Source organism: Cucurbita maxima, unplaced genomic scaffold (genome assembly GCF_002738345.1).
Source record: "Cucurbita maxima cultivar Rimu unplaced genomic scaffold, Cmax_1.0 Cma_Scf00004, whole genome shotgun sequence".
In the NCBI taxonomy this organism is placed as follows: Eukaryota; Viridiplantae; Streptophyta; class Magnoliopsida; order Cucurbitales; family Cucurbitaceae; genus Cucurbita; species Cucurbita maxima.
In genome coordinates this window covers 3,544,784-3,568,145 of record NW_019272020.1, presented here as the reverse complement: position 1 = coordinate 3,568,145, position 23,362 = coordinate 3,544,784, and the positions used below count along the sequence as shown (strand labels likewise).

The 23,362-nt window shown below is 39.6% G+C and overlaps 8 protein-coding genes and 1 long non-coding RNA gene across 12 annotated transcripts in view; 2 read left to right on the top strand and 7 right to left on the bottom strand.

The window, feature by feature from the left end:
• Positions 1-23,362, bottom strand: part of LOC111478507 (vegetative cell wall protein gp1-like) — a 446,768-nt gene that overhangs the window by 28,533 nt on the left and 394,873 nt on the right. The window lies entirely within an intron of this gene.
• On the bottom strand, positions 738-1,454 carry LOC111477644. Its single transcript, XM_023121510.1, has one exon. It carries the CDS (start codon positions 1,452-1,454, stop codon positions 738-740), a length of 717 nt encoding a protein of 238 aa, XP_022977278.1.
• On the top strand, positions 2,552-5,157 carry LOC111478476 (lipid phosphate phosphatase epsilon 1, chloroplastic-like). Its single transcript, XM_023122753.1, has 4 exons — positions 2,552-3,094; positions 3,375-3,600; positions 4,546-4,619; positions 4,720-5,157. The coding sequence occupies exons 1-4, from the start codon at positions 2,630-2,632 to the stop codon at positions 4,951-4,953; spliced, it is 999 nt and encodes a 332-aa protein (XP_022978521.1). The 5' UTR covers positions 2,552-2,629; the 3' UTR covers positions 4,954-5,157.
• Positions 5,067-7,636, bottom strand: LOC111478417 (putative pentatricopeptide repeat-containing protein At3g47840). 2 transcript variants are annotated; one of them, XM_023122661.1, is made up of 2 exons: positions 7,478-7,636; positions 5,067-7,384 (listed from the first exon to the last, which is right to left on the bottom strand). In XM_023122661.1, exons 1-2 carry the CDS (start codon positions 7,479-7,481, stop codon positions 5,178-5,180), a joined length of 2,211 nt encoding a protein of 736 aa, XP_022978429.1. In that variant the 5' UTR covers positions 7,482-7,636; the 3' UTR covers positions 5,067-5,177. The 2 variants fall into 2 exon arrangements, with proteins under 2 accessions (XP_022978429.1, XP_022978431.1); XM_023122663.1 differs by having other exon boundaries at positions 7,500-7,636.
• Positions 7,784-9,920, bottom strand: LOC111478457 (mannan endo-1,4-beta-mannosidase 7-like). 2 transcript variants are annotated; one of them, XM_023122731.1, is made up of 4 exons: positions 9,329-9,920; positions 9,056-9,250; positions 8,854-8,976; positions 7,784-8,753 (listed from the first exon to the last, which is right to left on the bottom strand). In XM_023122731.1, the coding sequence occupies exons 1-4, from the start codon at positions 9,629-9,631 to the stop codon at positions 8,118-8,120; spliced, it is 1,257 nt and encodes a 418-aa protein (XP_022978499.1). In that variant the 5' UTR covers positions 9,632-9,920; the 3' UTR covers positions 7,784-8,117. The 2 variants fall into 2 exon arrangements, with proteins under 2 accessions (XP_022978499.1, XP_022978497.1); XM_023122729.1 differs by having other exon boundaries at positions 9,056-9,920.
• On the top strand, positions 9,906-10,960 carry LOC111478525. Its single transcript, XR_002717491.1, has 2 exons — positions 9,906-10,170; positions 10,272-10,960. It is a non-coding gene; the product is annotated as an uncharacterized LOC111478525 (long non-coding RNA).
• On the bottom strand, positions 10,848-14,577 carry LOC111478456. 2 transcript variants are annotated; one of them, XR_002717467.1, is made up of 5 exons: positions 14,125-14,577; positions 12,809-13,563; positions 12,017-12,451; positions 11,032-11,344; positions 10,848-10,945 (listed from the first exon to the last, which is right to left on the bottom strand). XR_002717467.1 is itself a non-coding variant. In XM_023122728.1 (4 exons), the coding sequence occupies exons 2-4, from the start codon at positions 13,557-13,559 to the stop codon at positions 11,166-11,168; spliced, it is 1,365 nt and encodes a 454-aa protein (XP_022978496.1). In that variant the 5' UTR covers positions 13,560-13,563; positions 14,125-14,577; the 3' UTR covers positions 10,864-11,165. The 2 variants fall into 2 exon arrangements, 1 of the variants encoding a protein (XP_022978496.1); XM_023122728.1 differs by having other exon boundaries at positions 10,864-11,344.
• Positions 15,419-16,705, bottom strand: LOC111478516. Its single transcript, XM_023122809.1, has 2 exons — positions 16,606-16,705; positions 15,419-15,942 (listed from the first exon to the last, which is right to left on the bottom strand). Exon 2 carries the CDS (start codon positions 15,938-15,940, stop codon positions 15,593-15,595), a length of 348 nt encoding a protein of 115 aa, XP_022978577.1. The 5' UTR covers positions 15,941-15,942; positions 16,606-16,705; the 3' UTR covers positions 15,419-15,592.
• LOC111478410 (auxilin-like protein 1) lies at positions 16,286-22,552 on the bottom strand. Its single transcript, XM_023122648.1, has 8 exons — positions 21,929-22,552; positions 18,131-21,527; positions 17,970-18,045; positions 17,740-17,822; positions 17,591-17,656; positions 17,402-17,491; positions 16,837-17,013; positions 16,286-16,705 (listed from the first exon to the last, which is right to left on the bottom strand). The coding sequence occupies exons 1-8, from the start codon at positions 22,324-22,326 to the stop codon at positions 16,670-16,672; spliced, it is 4,323 nt and encodes a 1,440-aa protein (XP_022978416.1). The 5' UTR covers positions 22,327-22,552; the 3' UTR covers positions 16,286-16,669.

Below are 23,362 nucleotides of genomic sequence, written 5' to 3'. Positions count from 1 at the left end.
TAGACACGAGACGGTGTGTCAATAAGAACGCTAGGCCCCAAAGGGGGTGTGCTTGTGAGGACATTGGGCCCCAAGGGGGGTGAATTGTGATGTCCCATATTATTGGTTGGGGAGGATGGATTTGGGGGCGGTCCCACGTTGATTGGAGGAAGGAAAGAGTGCTAGTGAGAACATTGGGCCCTGAAGGTACTCTAGGGCGCATAAAATGATAGAAGATCAGGCTGTTTTCGGGCTTTTCGGGGGCAAACAATTCCTCGTTGTTGGTACCAAAAAGAAGCGGATTCAGTAGCCCGGACTGCAACAAAGGCTCGGTGGCATTATGTTAATACAAAAAGGCTCGGGCTAGATCGTTTCTGAAAGCTCGAGAGTACACTAAGGGAGAGGCAACGATGATAACCGACCTAAAAATGTGAGGAAAACCGAAAGAGGACAATATGTTGGGGGCACTAACAATAAAAAAAAGCTTTTAAAGCTTCAGGAAAATTCAAAAAGGACAATATCTACCGGCATTGGATCTAGCTAGATTTGTATGTTTGTATAAAATTATTTACAATAAAATTGTTTAGAATTTAAATTAATGGGTGTTCTTAGTTGAGTTGATGTTGTGGAAATATTTTTGGAATTTTAAAATTTTATTTTAGTGAGAAATTCAGGCTATTTCATGTTGATTTCCACATGAAGTGTAAATGAACATATTTATTTTATTTACTTTTATATTCATTATATTCAAACTGAAATTAACCTCGGAGGCAACTTCCAGTTGGGAGGACGACGGCGCCCGATTCTTCCCAGCGAAACCTCAACTCTCGTGCAATGAACGCGTCGATCCTTCGCTCAAACTCCTTATTGCTCAGCTCCTCCCCCTGCCGTACACTTTCCGGCAAAACCCCTCCTCCCCAAATCGCCTCCTCCTCTACCTCTGCTCGCTCGAACTCTCCTCCACCGAATTCGCTCCATGCTAACTTCAATTTCTCCGATCCCGAACTGAAATCCTCTATTTCTTCAGTGAAGGCCGCCGCCGTTGTTGAGCTCACCTCTGAAATTACCTCTTTGTCCTCGTACGCGATCTCCTCAAGCTCTACATCAGAGCAGAGCCGCCCATTCGGCTCACTCCCAGGCAAAGACAGAGACGTAAGAGCCCCGTCTTTTACCAGTTCGTTTACGAGCTCCGTTTCAACATTGTCACCGGTGAATTTTTCGCCGGAGAAGCGGTGGGGCTTGGCAATTAAAGCGATGATAATGGTGTTGCAGAGCATGAAGCCGAAAACCGGACTTGTAAAATAACCGGAGATTTGAGAAATGTAATCGCTTGAAACTCTGAGAATCAAAGGGAGGCGGCTAAACGTCCAAACGAGCAATGCCATCGCCGCAAAAACCTCTGTAAACCGAAAAAACTTCAGTAAGGTTCGGAGATGATCGGAGAGTCCCATTGCTTCAACTTCCTCTGTTTTCATTGCGAAGAGAAAAGTGTGAAATGGGGTTCAACGAAAGCATGGTTTAAAGCAGGGGGAAAAAAATGCCTTTATTCCCTTTTCTTCCCTTTATTGTTTGAACTTTCTTCGAATAGTTAATGAGCAGGATTTTTCAGATGGGTTTCTTTCTTTTCTGGGAAAAAGCTCTGTCCAGAAGCAAAACAGGGATTCGTTTGGTGGGTGTCATTTCCACGGCCGTGATATGTTCAGAGGAAGCTTTGTTGGTTGTGCGAATAAAATGAGAAGTTTCTTTTGAGGAGCTTTATATTTGAATGTGAAATAAAGAAGCTTTATATTTCTCACCGGAGGGGGAAAGTTGAACGGAATATATGAGAAGCCGTTGCCGGAGAAGCTTTCGCTGTTCACTCTCTTTTCTTTTCCCTTCTTTAACAAATCAAAAAGGGTCTTTAATATTTTAAAAAAGAAAAGCATCTGATTTATTACACGTTTTACTTTCTCGCTGAGAATGAGAGCACACTAACTGGGCCTTCCAAGTTTCTTAATGGGCCTACCGTGACTGAATTCGGGCTTTGTACCATTTGTGAAAGCCCATTGGGCTCAAAATAGTTCTTCGGCGACAATGTAAAATGGGCCTTTAAATATTAGATTTGGCCCATATAAAATGTTAGCTTTATATTTGTATATTATTATTCTAAACTATTTGATTGATATACTAAATTTAAACGGTCGATAATTTTCTTGTACATTTTTGTTATTAAATTTAAAATTTTACTTATTTATTTTGAAATATTAATTTTTTAGTTTATTGTCGTTGAATTCATTAGGGTTGGTAATGTATTAAATTGGGACCTGACCATAATTTGATTTATGGTACAATTTTAAAATTGTTATACTGATTAATAAAATTGGTGATTTAAATGCATAATAGCATTTGCAAAATATGTTCTATTTTTTGTTGCCCAAATATATTCAATTAATAAAACTGTGGTCTGTAGCGTTTTATAGAAACTGACAGAGCCAGTCGATGTTCTTCAGCTTTTCGTCGACTATTTAACACAATTTGATGCCAACTTGAATTCCACGAATTTGGTGAATGCTTTGCCGCCGAGTGGCTATTAAAAATTTGTTTCTTTGACTGCTTGTTTAGCAACCAGCCACACAATGAGACATCGCCCGAGAAGCTGTGACGGCCCTGGATGCTTCCTCGCATCCTCTTTAACCAAAAAAATTCAGCGTTTATGGAATCTAGAACCCTTGATTTCCCCGCTATTCTTTGTTGCCTTTTTAGAATGCCTTTGACACCCTCTTCGGCTTCGACCCAAATGCCGCCGTCAATCGCCTCGAATTTTCACCCTTCTTTCAAAACTTTCTCTACCGATAGAATTTTGAAGCTTCATTCCCTTAAACCCGCATCGTCTCTTGAAATCCCTCCATTGAATCTTGTTTTCGTTCGTGGGTTTGTCTTGAAGGAAGCTTTAATTCGGAGGAACGGAGTTTGGGGTTGTTGCGGTATGGCTGAATTGACTAGAACTTCTTCTATTAGGTGTGCCAATGGAGATGAGGGCTTTGGAAGCTTAGAGACAGAGTCGTTCTTTGATGGGTCTTCTGAATTTCATCCTGAGATTGCGGCTGGTGGGCTGGAGGCCTTACTCAATAAGCTGGTTGGTCAATTTTGCTAGTTTTTCCTTCATTTCTTGCTTTCGTCTGCAGCATCGTAGGCTTTTTAACCACTGTCTGGACACCAATTTTTTATTGCCTCGAATCATTTTAAAGTTGATGCTTGAACAAAAACTTGGGCGATTTTGTTGGTTAGTTGTAAATTGTATACTTAATGCACCCCTCCATATCTTTGTTACGATCTTTCCAAACCCGCATGATTTTGTTAATTTGGGACTAGCTGTATTGTTCAATAGCATTGTTGTTGTTGTTGTTTGTTTCCAGAGCAAGTGGCTTGTAGCTTCCCTCTTTGCTGCCATAATTCTTTTGAGGCATGATGCCGAAGCTTTGTGGACTGCCATGGGATCTGTCATTAATGCTATACTTTCTATTGTACTGAAAAGGATACTAAACCAAGAGCGGCCTATTGCCACATTGAGACCTGATCCTGGAATGCCCTCTTCTCATGCACAATCCATATTCTTCATTGTAATATTCGCCGCTCTGTCAGGTAATTGAGTGTTAAAACTTCCGCAGTTTAGTCGTGTGAAATGACTTTCCATTCTCCATTATGATTTGCTCTTCCTTCTTGGTATCAAGCTGTAGAACTTCAAGTTTCAAAGTTTTAGCTGAGGAATTTGATTGAATGGTTCAGTTACACATGGTTCGAGCACTTTCTAATTCAAAGACAATTTCTGGCTCTTTTTGAATTATGCTTATGGCACACACCATTAATCTCCAAGAAAACTTTGCTCATTCTTGGCCAACCATGAGAGACAACCTATGCTGTAAGGCATGAAGTTTTCAAATTTAGAACCCAAGACTTTGAAGTGTAATTTCTTCAGGTTCAGAATAACATGTTGTTGGGAACCCCAACACCATATTCCTATTCTTCTCCTTTTATTCATTAAAATCTGATCTTTATCGAGTTAAGGTTGTGGGATCAAATGGAAGAGTTGTAACAGCCCAAACCCACCGCTAACAAATATTGTCTTCTTTGGACTTTCTCTCAATGTTTTAAAACCCGTCTATTAGGGTTTGGTTTCGACACCCTTACAAGGAATGCTTCGTTAAGGAATGCTTCGTTCTCCTCTCCAACCGATGTGGGATCTCACAATCCACCCCATTTGGGGGCCCAGCATCCTCGTTGGCACACCGCCGGTGTCTGGCTTTGATATCATTTGTAACAGTCCAAGCCTACCGCTAGCAAATATTCTCTTCTTTGGGCTTTTTTTCTTTCGGGCTTCTCATCAAGGTTTTAAAACGCGTCTGTTAGGTTGAGGTTTTCACACCCTTGTAAAGAATGCTTTGTTCCCCTCTTTGACCCGTGGGATCTCACAAGAGTTGTCGTTACCTAGAAAATTGTATTTCCGAGTCTCATTCATTCTCTAAAACTTGTAATCCAAAATTTATGTATGAAAACATCATTTTGAACACTACTTCTGATGTTGTGCAGCGGTGGAATGGCTGGGTGTTAATGCAATGTCATTGTCTGTCTGTGGACTTTCCTTCATATTTGGTTCATATTTTGTAAGTATATTCTCATATCTTCTCTTTTTATTTGGACCTGGCTGAAGATAATGGTTAAAAGATTGGAAGTCTTATTTTCTTCCTCTCCTGTGTTTGACAGTCATGGCTACGAGTCTCACAGAAACTCCATACTATCAGCCAGGTTTTGGTAGGCTCTGTTTTGGGTGGTTCCTTCGCCATTTTATGGTATTTGTTCTGGAAGGCTGTGGTTAGTGAAGCTTTTTCAGCAAATTTGTGGGTTCAAATTGTTGTGGCCGTCGGAGCTTCTGGGTTCTGCGTAGGCTTTGTTATCTATGTCTTAAACAATTGGTTCAAGGATGAAAAATCGGTGTAGTCACATGTACAGGTGAACAACCGCTGATCTCGCCTTTAGATGATGGGAATTGTGTTCATGAAGGCAGATAGGATGTAGATTTGATTGAATCATTCAATGGCTTATAGGAAATAAAAAAAAGGCCTAAAAGGCATCTGTACATTTATGAAAGATCTTTGAAGAATACAAATCTCTTCCAAGCTTCAAACTTTCACTTGTTCTATTCTATTTAATATAATCTTCTGCTATTCCTCCATATCAGTAACTAAATGGTTCAATTCAAGAATATAGATTTCCATTCCTGAAGCCAACTCCTCCAGCATTCTGTATATGTCTTCTCCTTGTGGCGGAGAACGATCTCCAGCAACGAACGCGAAAACGCTATCCTTGAGCTTTATCGAAGACCATCCTGGCTCCTTAACCACTCCCTTTGATTTCATTATCATTCTTATATTTGCTGCTTCCTTCCACTTTCCCTTAGCCGCAAAAATGTTTGCTAAGGTTATGTGAGTCCCAGCACAATTTGGGTTTAACTTTAGAACTTCTGCAGCAGCACGTTGTCCACAATCAACATCACCATGTATTCTACATGCCCTCAGCAAAGTAGACCAGACTACATCGTCCGGTTGAAATGGCATGCTTTTGATCAAGCTCTCTGCGTCATTTAATCGCCCTGCTCGACAAAGAAGATCAATCATGCATCCATAGTGTTCTTTTGAAGGAGTGATGTGATAATCTTTACTCATTGAGTTGAAGTAGTGGAAGCCAAGGTCAGCCATTCCTGCATGGCTACACGCAGTAAGAACGCCAATGAAGGTCACCGAGTCTGGTCTCAAACCAACCTTTTGGATACTTTCAAACAATTCAATGGCTTCTTGGCTATGCCCATGTTCCGCATACCCACTGATCATAGCTGTCCATGAAATAATATCATCTTTCACTGAATCCATAAATATTTTAGAAGCTTCCGTGATGCTCCCACATTTTGCGTACATAATAATAAGGGCACTACATACCATGGCTGTTTGTTCTAACCCAACAGACAAAACATGAGCATGTAATTGCTTCCCCTGCTCGAGAATCGCCATACTTCCACATACACTAAGAACGCTAGCCAGGGCAAACTCGTTTGGTTTCGATCCTTCGCTTCTCATCTGTGATAGATACTCGAAAGCTTCTTTGCCATAGCCTACTTGAGAATATGCTGCAATTATAGTGCTCCAAGTAATGACATCTTTAAAATTCATGGAACAAAATAGCTTTGAAACTGAAGCTAACTCCCCACATTTTGAGTACATGGTCATGATAGAATTAGCAACTGACAAAGCATTCAGAAACCCCACACGTAAAACATGAGCATGTAGCTGTTCCCCCCACTTCAACCGTGCAAGATTGGCACAACCAGAGATAACAGCAGCAAATGTATATTCATTTGGAATCACATTGCTGTCCTGCATTCTTCTAAATGCTTGAATCCCGCATTCCTCCTTACCCATTTGAACGTAGGTCGTTACCATTGTCGTCCACGAAACAACATCGGGAGCTCTCATCTTTCCAAGCATATACAAACCATAATCTAGCTTACCACATTTGTTATACATGGTAGCCAGCGAATTGGCCACGAAGGAGCTCTCATCGAATCCTTTCTTCAATGTCTGTGTATGAATTGCTCTTCCATGATTCAGTGCACCTGAATCAGCACTGGCCTTCAATGCTATAGCATATGCATACGAGTCATATTCCACCTTCGACCTCCCCATTTCAGAAAAGTAAGCCAGACCTTTCTCGTTATAACCAGCACGAACAAGCCCAGTTATAACTGCCGTCCAAGTCACAGTATTTCTTGTGGGCATTTCATCGAACACTTCACAACTTCTCCCAACTTCTCCAATTTTCATATACATGTCAAGAAGAGCGCTACCCACGAAAACAGAGTTTACTAGACCTGTTTTGATTGAAAACCCATGCAAATTTGTACCATAAGAACAATTCAAACCGAGCCCACAAGCCTTAAAACCAAGACTAAGCACAAAGGGATCAATTCGGAGCTCAGACTGAAGCCACATCTTAGAGAACAAAAGCAAGGCTTCAGTGGAGTCTGAGGCATTGACATACCCAGAAATAATATTAGTCCACGAAACCCCATCCCTTTGAGGCATTTTATCAAACATGTCGCGTGCATCTTTCAACTGACTGGTTCTCACTAATTTTTTCAACTCGCTGTTAACTTCGGCCAAATCTACCTGATTTGCGAAATGAGTGTTCACGATTAAAGATTCCAATTTTGTATTTAGATGATGAGGATAATCCTTCGTCTCCGTTCCGGCGAGTGCCAAAACTGTAAAATTTCTCCAAATGTGAGGCCGACGGAATAAGATCATGATGTCTGAGAAGGGCCACGAACATTGTGGACACTTTCCAGGCACCAAGAACTGGAGCCGAATAACAGTGCCTGCATCAAAAGTTGATCAAGTAAGATTGGAAACAGTAATTTGAATAGATTGAGTTATTTTGCTGAACAAATTTGAAGGGACATTCTAATTACCCATAAAAAAAAAGCTCCTAACAAATTTCTCAAAATATTCTCTGGTGCATGGGCGGTCGGTGATCTGGTTGCCTTCTTTACCGATGACCTAAAAAATTATGTCCAAATATCTCATATTTAAAATATTCTTTCCCAATTTTAACAAGAGTCAACAGATTTCTTTCTTTTTTTTTTTTTTTTTTTTCCCTCTTCTCCTTCCTCTCACTTCCATTAAAGCAATGAGCATAACTTTTTAATCAAGTATAATCTTTAAAGTCATCTGTTACCTATGCTTAATTTGATACTAAACAACAAGATGATGCATAATTGAGTATTATATCATTCAAGGATTCATAGTAAAAACTCTATTAGATATTCAAATAAGTTACAACACTCCAAACAAAATCACAAACCAGCAAACACACTGTATATGAAATTGACAACCGACTCCATCTCGAACTCTGTTATTTCTTATGATCTATGTAGTTCATATCTATAAAAACATCCAAACCCCAGATCAAAAACCACAAAAAAGTTTCAGCTTTCCTCCTGGACGAAAGACGATTCATCTCAAAGACAGAAACCATTGCCCGAAATCCCTCCATCCTCCATTAGAACACGAACCCAGATTCTCCATTTTGCAGGTAAGTTATTAATTTTTTCAATTTCCGATTCGTTTGCCCCTTGCGGCCCTTGCCCTCTTCCACTTCTCGATGTTTCTCATTCTAGCGAAAATCCTTCTGATTTGATAGAGTCTGCGAGATTGTTGAGTAATCACGTTCGCTGTTGAAAGGTTTTGGCTCAGGACTATTTCGTATCCGTCGCGAAAAGAATCCATTCCTTCCGTCAGTAGCTGCCAGAAGAGGCCTCCGGCAGCGGCGCCACCCCTTCTCGCCGATGAATATATTTTATAGTATACTGTGTTGAATAGAAGGTCCCTTCCGTTTGTGCTGAAACCTGGAACCTTCCATGATTTTCCAAATTCTGCGAGGAGAATTGGCTTGTGTAGAATATTCTCTGCATCTTGTATGTGGGCTGAAATCCAATTGTTTAGGAACGAAATCTGGTATTGCTCATTTGAGCTTGATAGCCATTGATCAGGATAGGAATGAAGAGTGGCAAAATCTATGCCAGGGACTCTGTTGTTGGCTATGAAATCTGTACCAATGTTAGAAGAACCTGGGTTGACGCTCATTCGCTGAGGTGATGAGTGTCCATAGAACCCTTCTAAACCAGCTTCCAGCAAGTGGTTTCTATCAATTGACTTCACAAAGGAAGCCATTTCCATGATCCAAGCCTATATTTAAACCAACAGTGTAAGCTTCAATGAACCCTTTTTCACATACAATAAATGCATCAGCTTCAATGAACCCATGAAAGCGAAAGCTAGAACTCACCTGGATTGTGCTTCCAGATGGGTCTGATATGCATCTAGGCTCATTCATAAGCTCCCATGCCATTATTGTCGGATCATCCTTGTAATGAATTCTTGTGAAGCTGTTGTATCTGTTCAGAACGGTCTGAAAAACATGAAATTGTCAGACATCTTCAGGGTCCCAAATTTCCTTTGCTCCTTTTTTCTATGATAATTTAACTTACCCTGATATGATTCTTGTAGAATCCCTTCACAACTGGGTTTCTGAAGAAATCATCATCAGAATTCAGGAACTGCCCGTAACTTCTTGCCCAATTTACATACTGCTTTTTCCCTCCAAAATTTTCATAGTTGTTAACTAAGCTCAATATCAGCTTGATTCCAAATCTTCTGGCCTCAGCTATAACAAAGTCCATTCCCTGTAAAAGAAAAGGTTGAATGAAGCAAAAACAAGAAGGATAGAACACAGCAACATTTGTCTGAATCCTGAAAGATACCTGAAACATTTGTTCATTGTAATTGCCAGGAGAGTATTGAAGAGGTCTATATCCACCATCACTGAAAGCCCAAGTTCTTGCAACAGTAAGGCCATGGCTCGATGCCTCACGAAATGCAGCGGAGACTTTCGACCTCTGAGATGAATCAGAGGCGACGTACATCAGCCAGTAAGCATTGAAGCCGTTTGCATAATAAGGACTGCCATTCAACAGAAAACGAATTCCTCCAGTTTTGACAAAGCCATCTCCTGCAACACCATGAATGAAAAGGGCCAATAAGGGAGCCAAACCCCAAAGCTTCATGTCTGTTCTTCTGTTTCTACCAATGGGAGTGGAACAGCGTTGGCTACTTTCTGGCAATAATGGATGGAGAGATGCTCAAGCAGTTGGCTTTATCAGAAGCTAAGAGTTTGTCTTCTTATCAACCGCTAGAAAAAGCAATATAAAGACAACTGAAAAAACTACAGTCCGCCGGTGGAATAAAGATAGTATCTTTCAGTAGAAGAAGCTTTGTCGTCTGGCAAATTTGACTGTTACTTTGGAATCCATGATTATGCATGAACACTGCAGGCATTAGGCATATTTGGGCTTCTAATTGTGGGAAGTTTAGGCCAATTTATAGCTGAATCAGATCGTAATCAAATCCCTGATTCTCCTACCGACAAAATTTGGTAAAGAAAATAGTACAAGAATGGAAGCAATGTAAATCCCACTAAAGGTAGATCTTGTTTGGAGGGCACAGCATTGATGTACAGTTTTTAAAAAATGGCTGTCCCACATTTCTCCCAGCAGTAAAACAGAGTGTCAACAGGTGCTATCAGTACTTCCCACCGCCCATGAAGGTTTCTTCTTCCTTATTCGTTATTTGCATGTAGTAAGCCAATAAATCTCACCATTTCATTAGGTTAGGATAACGCTTTCATTTTGTGTTTGATATTTAGAGTCAAATATCAGGCGGTGTGCAATGAGGACACTGACCTCCAAAGGGTTTGGATTGTGAGATGCCACATCGGCTGAAAAGAAGAGCGAAGCATTTTTCTTTTAACCTTGAAAGGAAACTCGAAAGAAAAATCTCAAATAGAACAATATCTACAGTAGACTTGTGAATCACATTATATTATGCTTCTATCCAATCATAAATAGAACCTTATGCATTGAAAAAATTAAAAAATCGACTATATAATACAAGGAAGATGGTCAGTGAAACTAGTTTCAACTATTTTAAACTGATAGGTCAAATCAAGAGAGATGCACCTAAATAGACCCACTAACATGCTAACAAGGCATGAAGCCAATCCCCAACTTCAGGAAACATCACTGTCTTAAAACCTTCAATTTATCTGAACACAACTCTCATTCATTGCATCACCTGCGAGCATTAAAAGCCTTATTCATTAAACAACGCATGGATACATCCACATCATGCCTTCAAACTGAAAGATATTGTCTCCCTCTCTGTGCTGTAGTGGAAGGGATTACAGTAACCATTATTCAGAGTTCATCACAGAGTTCCAAGTCCTCTCTCCAAATACTTATTTGATTCTCAACCAAATATTTCTACACTGTATATCATTGCATGAATTGCCAAAAATTTCAGGTGTTATAACCCTGTTAGGTCTGCGAAAGAAAAAAAATAATAAAAAATCAAGAATCAACCCCTTTCATCTTTAATTACAAGGGCCGACCATTTATAAGAACTATACCGTGGGCATGCCAATACTTCAGATAAAGCAGGCAATTGATATCAACATTATACCAGATGTATATGATGTATGGCTCCTTTTTATTTTTCCTTTCTATAACATGGTACATAATCTAAGTCTTGTATCGGCGGTCATCAAACTGTTGCATCATCATGCTCAATGGCCTTCGAATTGTTGCTGGATGGCAAATCTTTTCCCGATGGAAGGTATGACCAGGCTAAGACTACAGTACCTAACGTGATCGCAGTGGCAACCGAACCCCAGATCCATCTTTGCCTCCTTTTCCTTCTCAACCTCTCGCGTCGCGCTAAATCTGGAAACCAAATAAACACAGGTAAAGCTTAGCCAACAGTACAGACATTTGACACGTAACCAAGGAGAACAGGGAAATCAAGCAGAAGAGGTAGATCATAGGGATTGAAATTTGAACACATGTCGACTAAAATGAATCCAATGACTGGCCTAGGCCTTCATCCCTTACACCCCTTTCTTTGCATGTAGGAATGATCCTTTGGAAGACTACACCTCCTAACTAATAATTATTTCTATCATGCCCCATGTCGACTAAATGAATCCAATGACTGGTCTAGGCCCTCATCCCTTACTTTGCATGTAAGAATGACCCTTTGAAAAACCACGCCTCCTAACTAATAATTATTCCTATCATGCCCCTCTTAATTGGAAGCCTTATTTATCTGCACAAAAATTCTAAACTGGTCATTACAGTAATCTAACCAGTCACTATTTCTCTGTATATATTAGAAAGAAGTTTGATAAATATCTGAAGTCGTAGCAACTAGCGAGTAAGAAGTCCAGGGAACAAAGACTAGGAGTAACACAAAACACACAATATAGCAAACGCTTTCGACGCCCACAACCCCCTTTAGAACAATAAAACAAAAATGAAAAGGAATGAGGAGGTCAAGACATCAACATTGAGTGACTTGAATTACGAAATACCAGCCAAGGTTCACAAGGTTCTTACCTACAGCTTCTTGATTCCTTTGGGACATTTCATGATTTGCTGCCTCATAGTAATGGAGCCGGTCCAGCAATCGAGCAATCTCAAAATTCTTCACTTCAAGCTGCGCTTCCATCTCAGTTTCCACCTCTGCCCTCGCTATACCTCTTCCAATAGAATCTGACACAAACCTAGCAAGATAAACTTGTTGGCACAATTCTTCAGCAGGATCAGAATCTAACTGCTTCCCTTCTGTGGCTACTGTGGAATCTGAAGGAAGGGTCAATCCTACAAGCAATAGCTGCTCTCTAAGCCTCTGCCACTGGCCCCGGAATTTATCCAGTATTTCCTCGGCCTGCTTTCGCTTCTCCAGCTCCATCGATAGTGTTAATTTCATTTCACATAACTCAGCTTCAATGTCAGAAATATAAGGTTGTGGCAAACCCTCGGAAGAAAGCGCTGCAGAAAGAAACTAGGTCATACAGTATTCAAGTTGACTTCAAGTTTGCAATGACAATTTATTTATGTAGTTCTTAGGTAACTCAAGAGTAAAAAATTCAATATTTCATCCCATATCCAAGCTTTCAACATGCATGATTTCTACATTTCATCATAACATATCCATTAATCCAACCTAACTACAAAAGAAGCATATGCTATGCAATTTCGGATACAGTTACCTTAAGAACATTAAAATAAATGGAATACCACCAAACGGTAAATTTCATAATTACGCACAAGAACAAAGAGTAGGATTAACTATTGCAATCACAAAATATATCAGAATAACCTTTTCATTTATTGAGTCATGTTTACCTTCCAAAGCATCATAAAACTGAGTACCGATTTTAGCTGAACGTTCAATACCATTATCCTCTCCATCTGTGTTACTTGCAACACTCAAAGAATCCTGTGGGTCAAAGAAGTCTTCAGTATCTCCCACACTTTCTGAATTTGACACAACTTTCAGTGAATCCTTTTCCCGAGTAACACCATTACTTATCATTATACTACTTCCATGATTACTGTGATTGCTCGCAAGTTGGACACCTGCAGCACCATGATCATCATCAACACTCCCATTTTGACCAACATGACTACTACTAGCGCAATCTAGACCATTTCTGTGTCCATCTGGAATAGGTATGTCTACAATAACAGAAGCACCCTCAGTCAACTTTACATCATTGCTATCTGTACCCTTCACGTTCCCATTTCCTATATCCTTATCATTCATCTTTTTGCGAGAAGAGACATCGTCCTCAGAGAAACTCTTCAAGAGACGAGGCCCACGCCGCTTGTGATTGACAATATAAGGGGAAGGAGGGAATGAAGATGGTGAATCCGGAAGAGGAGTTGCCTCTGGAGTGGCATATAGTGCTGGCTTTATTTGAGGCCGCTGAATTTTTCTGTCAGCAACTGATGGGCTATTTCTCCTCTCCAACTTCGTGCTTGGAGCACGGCCGGAGTTCAGAGAAGGCTTAGGTTTAGGAAGGGACTTATCGACAGACCTGGAAGTTCCAGGTTCTAACAACCTTTCCAATGCAATTGTAGTGAATGTTGGCATGATTCTGCATTTGAACGTGCAGCAAAACTAGTGAGTATATAATGATGCCAAAACCTCAATCGAATTGCTCTAAATTAAAACAAAACATTGCTCAAGTAAAGACATCCCGTAGTAGTCCCATTCAGCGAAATCTTAAAATACAAAACCTTGGAATTATAAAATACAAAAGAATTTAAACAAAAAAAAAAAATCATAAATAGTCAGCCGTAAGTCTTAAGAGCTAGCTACGGAACAAAGTAATCACACCAAAAATGAAGCTTCAAGTGAAAAAAATAACTCAAAACAGATAAATCCTTTAAAATCACACAGATTAACCTCCAACCAAGCATGAGAAGGTTTCAAAACAAAGATAACCCCCAAAGGTAATCGTACGAAAAAATCAAATTAAACAAAGAAAGAAAAAATCCCAATAAACCCCATCAAGGATGCTCAGACGCAACCTAAACCCAAAACCCAAAACCCAAAAAAAAGAAATCCCAAAACACGATTCTCCATACCCCTAGTTCAAGTATCCAACAAAATCACTCGAAACGAAATTAATAAACAAACACAGAGAAGAAAGTACCTCTTTGAAGAAGAAGGCGGCGGCGTTAAAAACCCTAGGTGCAAGAGACGAGGACGAAAGTAGAGGACCGGGAAGGAGTCGATAAGCAGCTGCCAGAGATGACAGAAAGTATCATTAACAGTATCGATTCGATTCCTCTAGACTCTTCCTCGACGTTGATAAGAAGAGGATGAAAATAAATAGGAGGTCAAGAGAGAGAAACAAGAGAGAGAGAACTTGAAAGCCTTCTCTCCAAGCTTCTTCTTACTCTTCTTCTTCTTTTTTTCTTTTTTCTTTTTTTTTTTGGTGCTTAGAGGTCGCAAAAACCGCCTCTTCCTCTTCCTCTTCCTCTTCCTCTTCCTCTCCCTCTCCGCCTTGTCGCACACGCAGTCAACTTCTCCGCAAATATTTGAAACCCTTCTTCCTCTCTCTTCTCCTCTTCAATCTTCTTTATAAATCATATTATTATTAATATTATGGCCACCACTTTTTTCTCTTTTTTGCCCTTTTTGCCCTTTTTGGCCGTGGCATTGACTGGGTGTGGAAAGGTCGGAATAGCCCTTCCCTGCTCTTCGGGAACCCCGTTCGAGGGAGAATGTTTTGGAGTTTTCGCATCAGCTTTTCCCCAACGTCTTGTCTAGACAAGGGGCTGTCCTGGAATACATATTTTTCAGAAAAGAAGAACCATCCAGTACGGTGTCGTTTTCGTCCAACATTTTTGTATTGAAAAGCGTGCCTTCTTTTAAAATTGCCTCAATTTCGTGGTGTACGCTCACTTGTGACTAAAAAAAAAAATTAACTTTTAATTTTGGATGGATATTACCATCTTTAACTTTCAAATTATGAATATCTTACCATTTTTATCCTGTTTTTATTATAATTGAAACCATAAAGACATACCTAATTTTATTCTTTTTATAAAATTTATAAATTTTGACAAATTGTTCCATAATTAATTCCACATTATTGAAATTAATGTTAATGCACAAATTAGCATAATTTAGAGAATTAAAATTACAACATTAGACTGAGTATATAGTTCAATGTGATGCCATTGAATGTGTTTAAAAATTCTGGATGTAATTTATCAAACGGCCAAAAACAATGCATGAAGATGTCACTTCTACGTGTTACCAGAAAGAAATTCCAAAAACAAATAAATGAAAATCGAAATGTGAAATTACGAAATGGGTAGGTGAGGTCAAAGGATTACAAAAGTCAAAGTTGGCATTTTACTTTTTAGAAGGAATCGAATAATTAAGCTTTTAGCTGTTTGTTAATACAAATGTGTATAAGTGAATACGATGCACCAAAGTCCAGAAACAAATAACTTTATAATTATAAGAAGGGAAAGATTAGAGGCAACTCGATTTTTAACCTCAAAGCTCTGTAACATATTCAAAAGAAAAAAACAAGGGAAGAACTTGGACAGAAGACTGTTGATAATTTCAATCTTCCTTGTAAAATTTAGAACCAAAGAAGAATTAGATCATTTAAAGTAGATTACAGGAGCATTTGCTTTCAGATCCCATAGTCCACCTTCCTTCACATACTCTACATACCTTGCAAATTCAGGCTTCGCTGTTGACTTCCTCTTGCGGCGAAAATCAAAGAAACTGAAAAGAGGGTGTCCCCCTTTGTTGTTACCTTTCTTTGACTGCTTCTGTTTCACTTGAGCAATTGTCTCAGATATTGGTTTCACCGATCCAGAACCGAGTACTCGGGTTGGCAAACTGGTTGCCCTCTTCAGCTTCACTTCCAACAAGCTAATGGTGGGATCCTCCCCGAGTCGCTCGTACCTGTGAGGGCATCTCCTGGTACTCAAAGCCCTCAACATGGCTGGCAAGTAAAGTTAACAGAACAAGCAAGCTTTAGCAAGAGAAAAGGAGGGTGAGGGCTCTTGCTGGATAATGCAGAATGGAAGGTGAAGAGGGTTGGTTGTGAGAGACTTGTGGAGAATAGGTTGTGATTTATGGGTTTCATAAGGTCAAGATTGGCTCGCCAAATGCTACGCAAGCTTGAGCTACGAGTTCCAATATTTGACTTCCTCCTGCTTTTACCAACTACCATCAAGAAATACAGACTTAACCTAATTATATCAAGCTTTTTGGCATCTTCCTTTTTACACTCGACACAAAATGTGCATACTTTAGGAAGGTGGGCTCAACTACCACTTTGTTCGACTTTTCTTTCTGTTATTTTATGATCAATAAGACACAGCCGGGGGTTTCCTTGCACGTGCTTCACTTCCACATGTTAAATGTGTACTTGAGCAAGATACTGGACATTTTCACTTAGAAAGTGAACCAATGATTGGCCAGTTTCTCTTTCTTCCTTGAAGCTTCCTTCAGTTCAACATTTTCCAAAACACAGCAAAGAACTTTCCAATATTATACAAAGAAGATGGCTCTATATTTCATTCACTTTTAATTGATTCAATTTCGACTTTAGGAGTGGAATTCAAAAACTATACACGTTCCAATGATTGAGGCCTGCACTTACCAGCATTACTAGAGTTACACAGCTTGTAGCCAAAAAGTGAATAAATTTGGACTATGATCTCAGGCTACCGCTCCTCGGAGTTGAATTTGTTCCAAGCTTCCTGAGAATCATAAAGTGAAACAACTCAATTCTTTTCTTCTTTTTTAGATAAGAACCGCGTAATTCTTTTCTTCAAATGAATATGAATTCAAGAATTCTAAAACAACGTGGATATACTCGTTAGTAACACACCTTTAGTAGATCAAAGACCTTCTCACATATATACTTTTGCTGAATACTTGCACCTCTTTGTTGTAATTTGTCCGGATGAACACACAGAGTGGCTTTCCTGTAAGCTTTCTTTACAGCAGCGGCAGTTATAACTTCCGTTAAGGGAATTGGCTGCCAACCACTATCAGGTCCAAGGATCTGCAAGCAACTTATTAATTAGACTATAAACCGTTGGGAGTGCTTATACCCAAAATACCATGGAATCAAGCACGATTAACGATTAATAGCTTCATCCTATTCATTGTAAATTAGGGCTCGATCTAAGCTTTTTAACTATGTGCACCAAACATAAATCCAATCAATTCTGGAATTTTTTTTGTGGAACTATTGTGCAGCATACTTCAAAAGCTAGAGGATGCCAACTAAGGTTTGCAAAGATTCAACAGAAAGCTGTAAAAAAGGAGGAGAAGGTAACAGACACCACATTACACCATGAAAATCCAACACAAGATTCAATCATACCACGGCAGAGTTAATGCAATGCAGAACACCACCTTTTATGGATAAAAGTCAAACATAAACATACATATTGCAATGTAGAAAGCAAGGCACGCAATTTTCCTTCCTTCCCACTTGACCATCTCCTAACATCAGCATCCAATGTGTCAGCCAATCTCTGCAAATAGCATAGATTCCTTGATGTAACCTCACAAATTTAAAAAAAAAAAATGAGAACTTCCAAAAATGTAACCTCGCATGTTGTAAAGAGTATTACATTTCTCTCAGCTTGCTCTCTTTGTGCAAGAAGATCGCGCATATTTTTTTCTGCTAGAGCTTTAGCCTGAAAGATACAGTAAGGTGTTAGTCATTTCATAATGTATACACAAGTCCATCACATATCATAATGATGGATCAGAATCATACTGCACGTTCTGCTGTTCTTTGATGCCTCTCTAATCTGGCTTTACACCTTTGTGGCGATTCACCATCAACACCGTCCTTCCTCTCTGCATTACGAAATTTCGTGCAGAGAACAGATAGCTCAGGAACCAGAAGTATGATCAAATGCAAAAAAAAAAAAAAAAAAAAAAAAAGGTAGGGGGAAAAGGAATTGTAGATCTTATGGAACTATATATATATTGCAGATCTCATACCATCGTAGGCCGAGTAATAGGCATATCTTGATGCAATGGAAGAGCCAGAACTCTGAGATTGAAGGCTGGGCTGACCCTGACATCCACCATCCATTTAAATTTCACATCACGATATGCTTTAAATATCAAGTATTAACAAGATACCAGCATTGTATACTTACGGAGGATGAAGACTTCTGTCTCATTTCAATATTTATGTTAGAAGCAGAGAATTTGTCAGAAACAGATCTTTCCATTCTCTCTCTCACCCTAAAGGAAGTCTTGTCAGACATGACTTTCTCTGCAGCTCGTTCCCTGGCCTCTGCAGTTGCTCTTTCTACGGCTGCACGCTCTGCCTTTACCCTTGCCTCCATAGTTGCCTTTCCAGCCAATGAATTTTCTCTTGCCTCTGCACATGCCTTATCCAATCTTTCACGTGCCTCTGTCAATGCTCTTTGTCGGGCTTCAGCAGTCATCCTCTCCAGAGCAGCCCTTTCTGCCTTTTCACGAGTTTCGGCACCTACTCTATCACGTGGTTCGAGAGCAATTCTGTCAATAGGCATTCTATCCTTTTCTCTCTCTTTTTCCCTTTCCCTCTCTTCTTCCAGTTTTTGAAGACTATCATTCTCAAATTCTGCTTTGCTCCTCGCTCTCTCGCTTTCTTTTCCTTTAGATGTACAGCTCTGGTTTATGATCTTTTCCTTTCTTTCTGTGGCCGGATTTACATTGACCTCACGCATGAATTCCCCGCTCTTTTGTGTACTTTCTGAAATATTTGGCCTACTTGACTCCAATCCACTTCCTTTCTCAGCCCTTACATTGAACCCCTGAACTGACACTTTCTGTCCCTTATCTTCAACCTGATCAGAGGACTTCACTTTATCTTCCAGACAACAGAACAAGTTACTTTCTGGATGTTCAAGATCAGAACCCATTCTGTTAACAAACTTCTTTCTCCCTAAAAACTCTTCCATGCAAACATCAGCTTGGCCTGCTTTCTCATCATTTTTATCCAGAGGAAGAGAAGTTTTCATATCTTCCATCTTAACAACGCACTCTTCAGTTCCATTCTTTCCCTCATCCATGCTTGTTGACTTTTCAGATGAAAGTTCATCTTCCGAATTAGTTGGTTCTGCTTGTGTATGTCCAAGTTTGGGTTGAAAGTTTGTTTCTTCGACTGTTCTTTTGGTCCATTCATTGAAAGAAAGCTGAATATTTGCATCTTCCATTTCAACTGGAACTTTATTATGTTCTTCCTCTGCCTGGCAAGCACTCGACACACAAGCATTTTTGTTAAGTTCCAGATTTTCAGCTCCACCACTTCCGGACGAAGTTTCATTAACTGTGACTGCAGTCGTTGTCTCTTCGCCTTCATCTACATCAGAGAATTTTTCATGCATTCCCATTGAACATGCTAGTCCCGTGGGTAAGTGGTTTTTGTCATCGTTCATTTTTATTGCAGCAGCAGATATCCCCAAATCATTCATTTCCACATGTACTTGAGATCGTATTGTTGTGTTTCCTTTGTGTCTGTCCTCCAATCTCTCTAATTCATCATGCTCCAAGCTTATACCCTTCAGATGTGCACTATCTTGAAATTCTTTAACCAACATCTGAGTCACTTCACACTTGCCCGCATCTCTTGGCATGCGTTCAATGTTCAAAATCTGAAATGAATCATCAACTCCTTTTTGACATACTTCTCTGTACGGAAAATCTTGTGGCCATTTGTCGTCATCTTCTCTCTCATGAGCTAATTCAGGTCTCTCACTTACTCCAACCTTGGCAGTCTCTTTTCCCCTTTTCCCATGATCGTCCATCTCATGAACTCCTTCCAGTTGTCTTTCACGAGTCATCTGTCCCTTAAAGTTGTCATCCTCAAGAACCGAATCCAGTCTTTTCTTATTTTCTTGTAGCTCGAGGAACATTCTCATTTTTTGCTCAAGCTTTTCCCCTCCAGAAGCCTCAATGAACATCTCTCTTTTCTCATTCTCAATGAGAGGTTCCTTGAGAATATTTCCATTTTTCTTTCTTTTAACAACCTTTTTCTTTTCTTGTTCAATATCCCTTGGTGAAATAGGTTGCTCAACTTTTAGCCCGCTGTCCAGTTGTCTAAACTCAATAGGTTTTTCATGTTTCTCTAGTTCACTAGCATCAGATATTTGCCTTTTTACTTCCACAAACTCTTGAGCAACTCCAAATTTCCTATCATTTGCTTCGAGGTCACAAACATCTTGATGAATTTTTAATTTCACCTGCTGTTTTTGCCTACTCTCGTTTTTATTTGGTTTTAGTTTTATTTTATCTTCCTCCTTTCCATGAACCATATTCTCCAAATTCTTCACCTCCTCATTCAGAACATGAGATGTATGGAATGGTTTTCCTTTCTTGTCTTGATCTTTATCGTTTTCCCATGCTTTATTGATGGTCTCTACTCTTATTTGTCCAGCCACAATGTTGGAAACCGCATCATTGTTCATGAACTCAAATTCCTTTCTGGATATATCCGCTCTGGCCAATTCAAAAAACCCTGTGGCATCTTTCCATTCACTGCAGCAATCATAGTTGTCAGACACAAGAAATCTACTCCCACTTCTAATTGGTACGGTCTTTTCAGCAGCTGTTAGAAGTTCCTCTCCTCCATAGTGTGTTGAACAAACTTCAGTTGCCCTCACATCCTTTTGCCTCTCCTCTCTAGCAGGAAAATTTATTCCATTGTCATCAATTTCCCCAATAATCTGTACACTTTCATCGGCCAAACTCTTGAATCTATTTGGAATCTCTGTCAAATTTCCTTCCTTTTCTCTCATATCACTTTTTGCATCCGGTCTTATCCGTCCATGGAGCCCTTCCTTTTTACTCTCCCACAAATCTTTTGCATTCTGTAACTGTGCTAGAGCTTTTTTCATTGCTCCTTTCATAGCTGCAGCAGAGGCCGCTGCAGATGAGCTAGCATCTACCTCCACATCAAATAAAGGAAGAGTACGATCATCTGAAATTATTTCAGAAGCAGCTTCCCCACAACTCAAATTCATTTTCGTGGAGTCCCCCTTCTTGGTAGCAAACTTGGGAGGTGGTCGAGAAGGTGGTGGCACTTGAGAGGGCTCAGTTCTAAGGCTTATTTCAGATACGCTTATGAAATCCTCATGAGAACGACAAACCCGTCTACCATATCCATTTTGAGAAACAAGGTTATCCTCTAATAATGGTCCAGAGCCATTACCGTCCACTGGGGGTGGCCTAGTGTTCCTTGGATGTTTTCCCTTCACCTTTCCTGTATCAAAATCTATATTGAGATAGTTATCATCATTGGTCTGCAGTGATGGATCACCATCTGTTCCCTTCGGTGAGGGATTTGCTTCATCAACCAGATATGAGTATCCAGGAAGCATTTCCAACTGGGTTACGTGTATCTTCCCATTTGATATATGTCCAATGTTTTCGCTGTTAACCTTGCTGTACGATATGCAAAACTCAGTGCTTCCATCACATGACTGATTAGAGTCTCCATTTGACATACAACGAGAATTTCCGGAATGGTCCGAACAATCTAACAAAGATTCAGTACCTGCTGGAGTCCTGTGAATGACAAAAGCAAGACAGCCGCATTCTACCATCAAGTTCTAGCATGATTAGGTCAACCATCAAGATACAAGACTTCTCTCATACTATTCAGACAAGTAAAACCCAACCATTACCTACTTCATACTCGTCACTATTATCACTATAGGTCAGGAGTCCATATACAGTCACCTCAACTGCCCGCATTTAGAACCAAAAGAAGGAACGTTTCAAAATGTTAAATCATAAGGAATGCCAAAAAAACGTGAAAGTATTTTATCAAAACCGAACTAAACAAGAAAACGTAACACAATGCAATTTGAGTACGGTCAATTTCAAGTTCCAACACATCAGCCAAGAAATCAGCGAACAAAAGCAAGAGCCGATAAGTATCCGGCAGAAAATAAACGTAGTTATACCAAGCTTCGTCCGAAGAAGCATCGTCAACGCGTCTGGACGGACCAACCAGTTCCTCATAAGAAATCGCAAAATCCAGACCATCGAATCCTCCAAAAACCTCCGCATAGTCAAATGCAGAGCTCCGAGCGTCGAAAAAGACCTCGGATTCATCGACAGCTGGAAGATCGAGAATCGGAATCGAGGAAGCACGGAGGGCGTGGAAGCTCCCGAAAATCTCACCGTAGTCTTCGAAGCGAGGAGACAAAGCAGAGACTCCAAACTTGGGAGGACCACCATAAACGTCATCGTAGATAGTTTGAGCTGCAAAAGGCCCGTCACCATGACCCCCATTGCAGATTTTCTTAGAAAGTGAGGTAGAACCCCTGTTGGGAAGGCGAGAATGGGAGAGATTGTCCATGAAAATGCAGGTTCAAAATCGCAGCTCTCCAGTATCAAGCGTGCTATATAGCGTTCTTCACTTTTTTCTGACTCTTCGTGGTGCAGCAGCTCCTCTCTCTCACTCTTTTTCTCACTCTTCCGCCGAGAGAACCAGAGTGCCACTCTGCAACTGGGTCAGATGCAGGACAAGACGACGACTAAGTGAATGAACGCGAATAAGGCCACGAAATTCATTCTTTTTCTTTTCTCTCTCTCTCTCTCTCTTTTTCTCAAAAAATAAAAAGAATTAAATCATAAAATAAATAAATAAATAAAAACTACTCGATTCTAAACTTTAAATGCTTAATTTTAATCTTAAGTTTGAAGACTGTTTCCTTCAAAAATATATATATATTTAGGTGGATTTATCAATATTTATCGCTTCAAAAAATAAAGACTATCATTGTAGACCCGACCCAACACAAGTCTTTATAAGATGGTTTATCCTCACTCATCATATGAATCGTAGTAAAAATTCACATTATAGTCCCCTAACATAAAATTGATATAAGTAAAGCACGTTGACTGTTAAGGTTCTATGATTGAGTCACAAAAAAGAAAATTGCAACTCAATTATTTTAAGTTTTTTTTAGTCATCATGTTCTCATGATCACATTAACGGTTTAATACATAGATCGTTTTTTTAATCAAAATTTAAGAAAAGTTTTAGATAAATGACTCGATTCGATAGTTTATATATTTCTTTTGGTATTTAAGTTGGTTGATGATTTTACATAAATTATAATATATGAAAACACATGCATAGGCCATAGGATTTTGAAAATCTTGGTAGCTTTTGTTTTATACAAGCTTCATACAAACATTATAAATAATAAAAATTGAAGATATTATATCCTACATCTACATGGGATGATGGGCCCTTGTGTCGGCCACTTTTTTGACAAATCACATCTACCCTAAAGATCAATGTGTCATCATTCATTTCTTAAACCTAAGAATTAAAATAAATTTGAAATTTAAGGTTTCAAAAATGTCATATTTCTCTCAAAATTTGT

Bases quoted from the DNA above. Each gene is read 5' to 3' on its own strand.
- LOC111477644 (XM_023121510.1), bottom strand. From the start codon at position 1,454: ATGAAAACAGAGGAAGTTGAAGCAATGGGACTCTCCGATCATCTCCGA.
- LOC111478476 (XM_023122753.1), top strand. From the start codon at position 2,630: ATGCTTCCTCGCATCCTCTTTAACCAAAAAAATTCAGCGTTTATGGAA. The intron at 3,095-3,374 runs GTTGGTCAATTT...GTTTGTTTCCAG, and splicing joins AGGCCTTACTCAATAAGCTG to AGCAAGTGGCTTGTAGCTTC. The intron at 4,620-4,719 runs GTAAGTATATTC...TGTGTTTGACAG, and splicing joins TCATATTTGGTTCATATTTT to TCATGGCTACGAGTCTCACA.
- LOC111478457 (XM_023122729.1), bottom strand. From the start codon at position 9,631: ATGAAGCTTTGGGGTTTGGCTCCCTTATTGGCCCTTTTCATTCATGGT. The intron at 8,977-9,055 runs GTAAGTTAAATT...CATGTTTTTCAG, and splicing joins TCTACAAGAATCATATCAGG to ACCGTTCTGAACAGATACAA. The intron at 8,754-8,853 runs GTGAGTTCTAGC...GTTTAAATATAG, and splicing joins CATCTGGAAGCACAATCCAG to GCTTGGATCATGGAAATGGC.
- LOC111478456 (XM_023122728.1), bottom strand. From the start codon at position 13,559: ATGCCAACATTCACTACAATTGCATTGGAAAGGTTGTTAGAACCTGGA. The intron at 12,452-12,808 runs GTAAACATGACT...TTCTTTCTGCAG, and splicing joins GTTTTATGATGCTTTGGAAG to CGCTTTCTTCCGAGGGTTTG. The intron at 11,345-12,016 runs GTAAGAACCTTG...TTTGGTTTCCAG, and splicing joins AAGGAATCAAGAAGCTGTAG to ATTTAGCGCGACGCGAGAGG.
- LOC111478516 (XM_023122809.1), bottom strand. From the start codon at position 15,940: ATGTTGAGGGCTTTGAGTACCAGGAGATGCCCTCACAGGTACGAGCGA.
- LOC111478410 (XM_023122648.1), bottom strand. From the start codon at position 22,326: ATGGACAATCTCTCCCATTCTCGCCTTCCCAACAGGGGTTCTACCTCA. The intron at 18,046-18,130 runs GTAAGTATACAA...GGTGGATGTCAG, and splicing joins GACAGAAGTCTTCATCCTCC to GGTCAGCCCAGCCTTCAATC. The intron at 17,492-17,590 runs GTAATACTCTTT...TGCTATTTGCAG, and splicing joins GAGAGCAAGCTGAGAGAAAT to AGATTGGCTGACACATTGGA.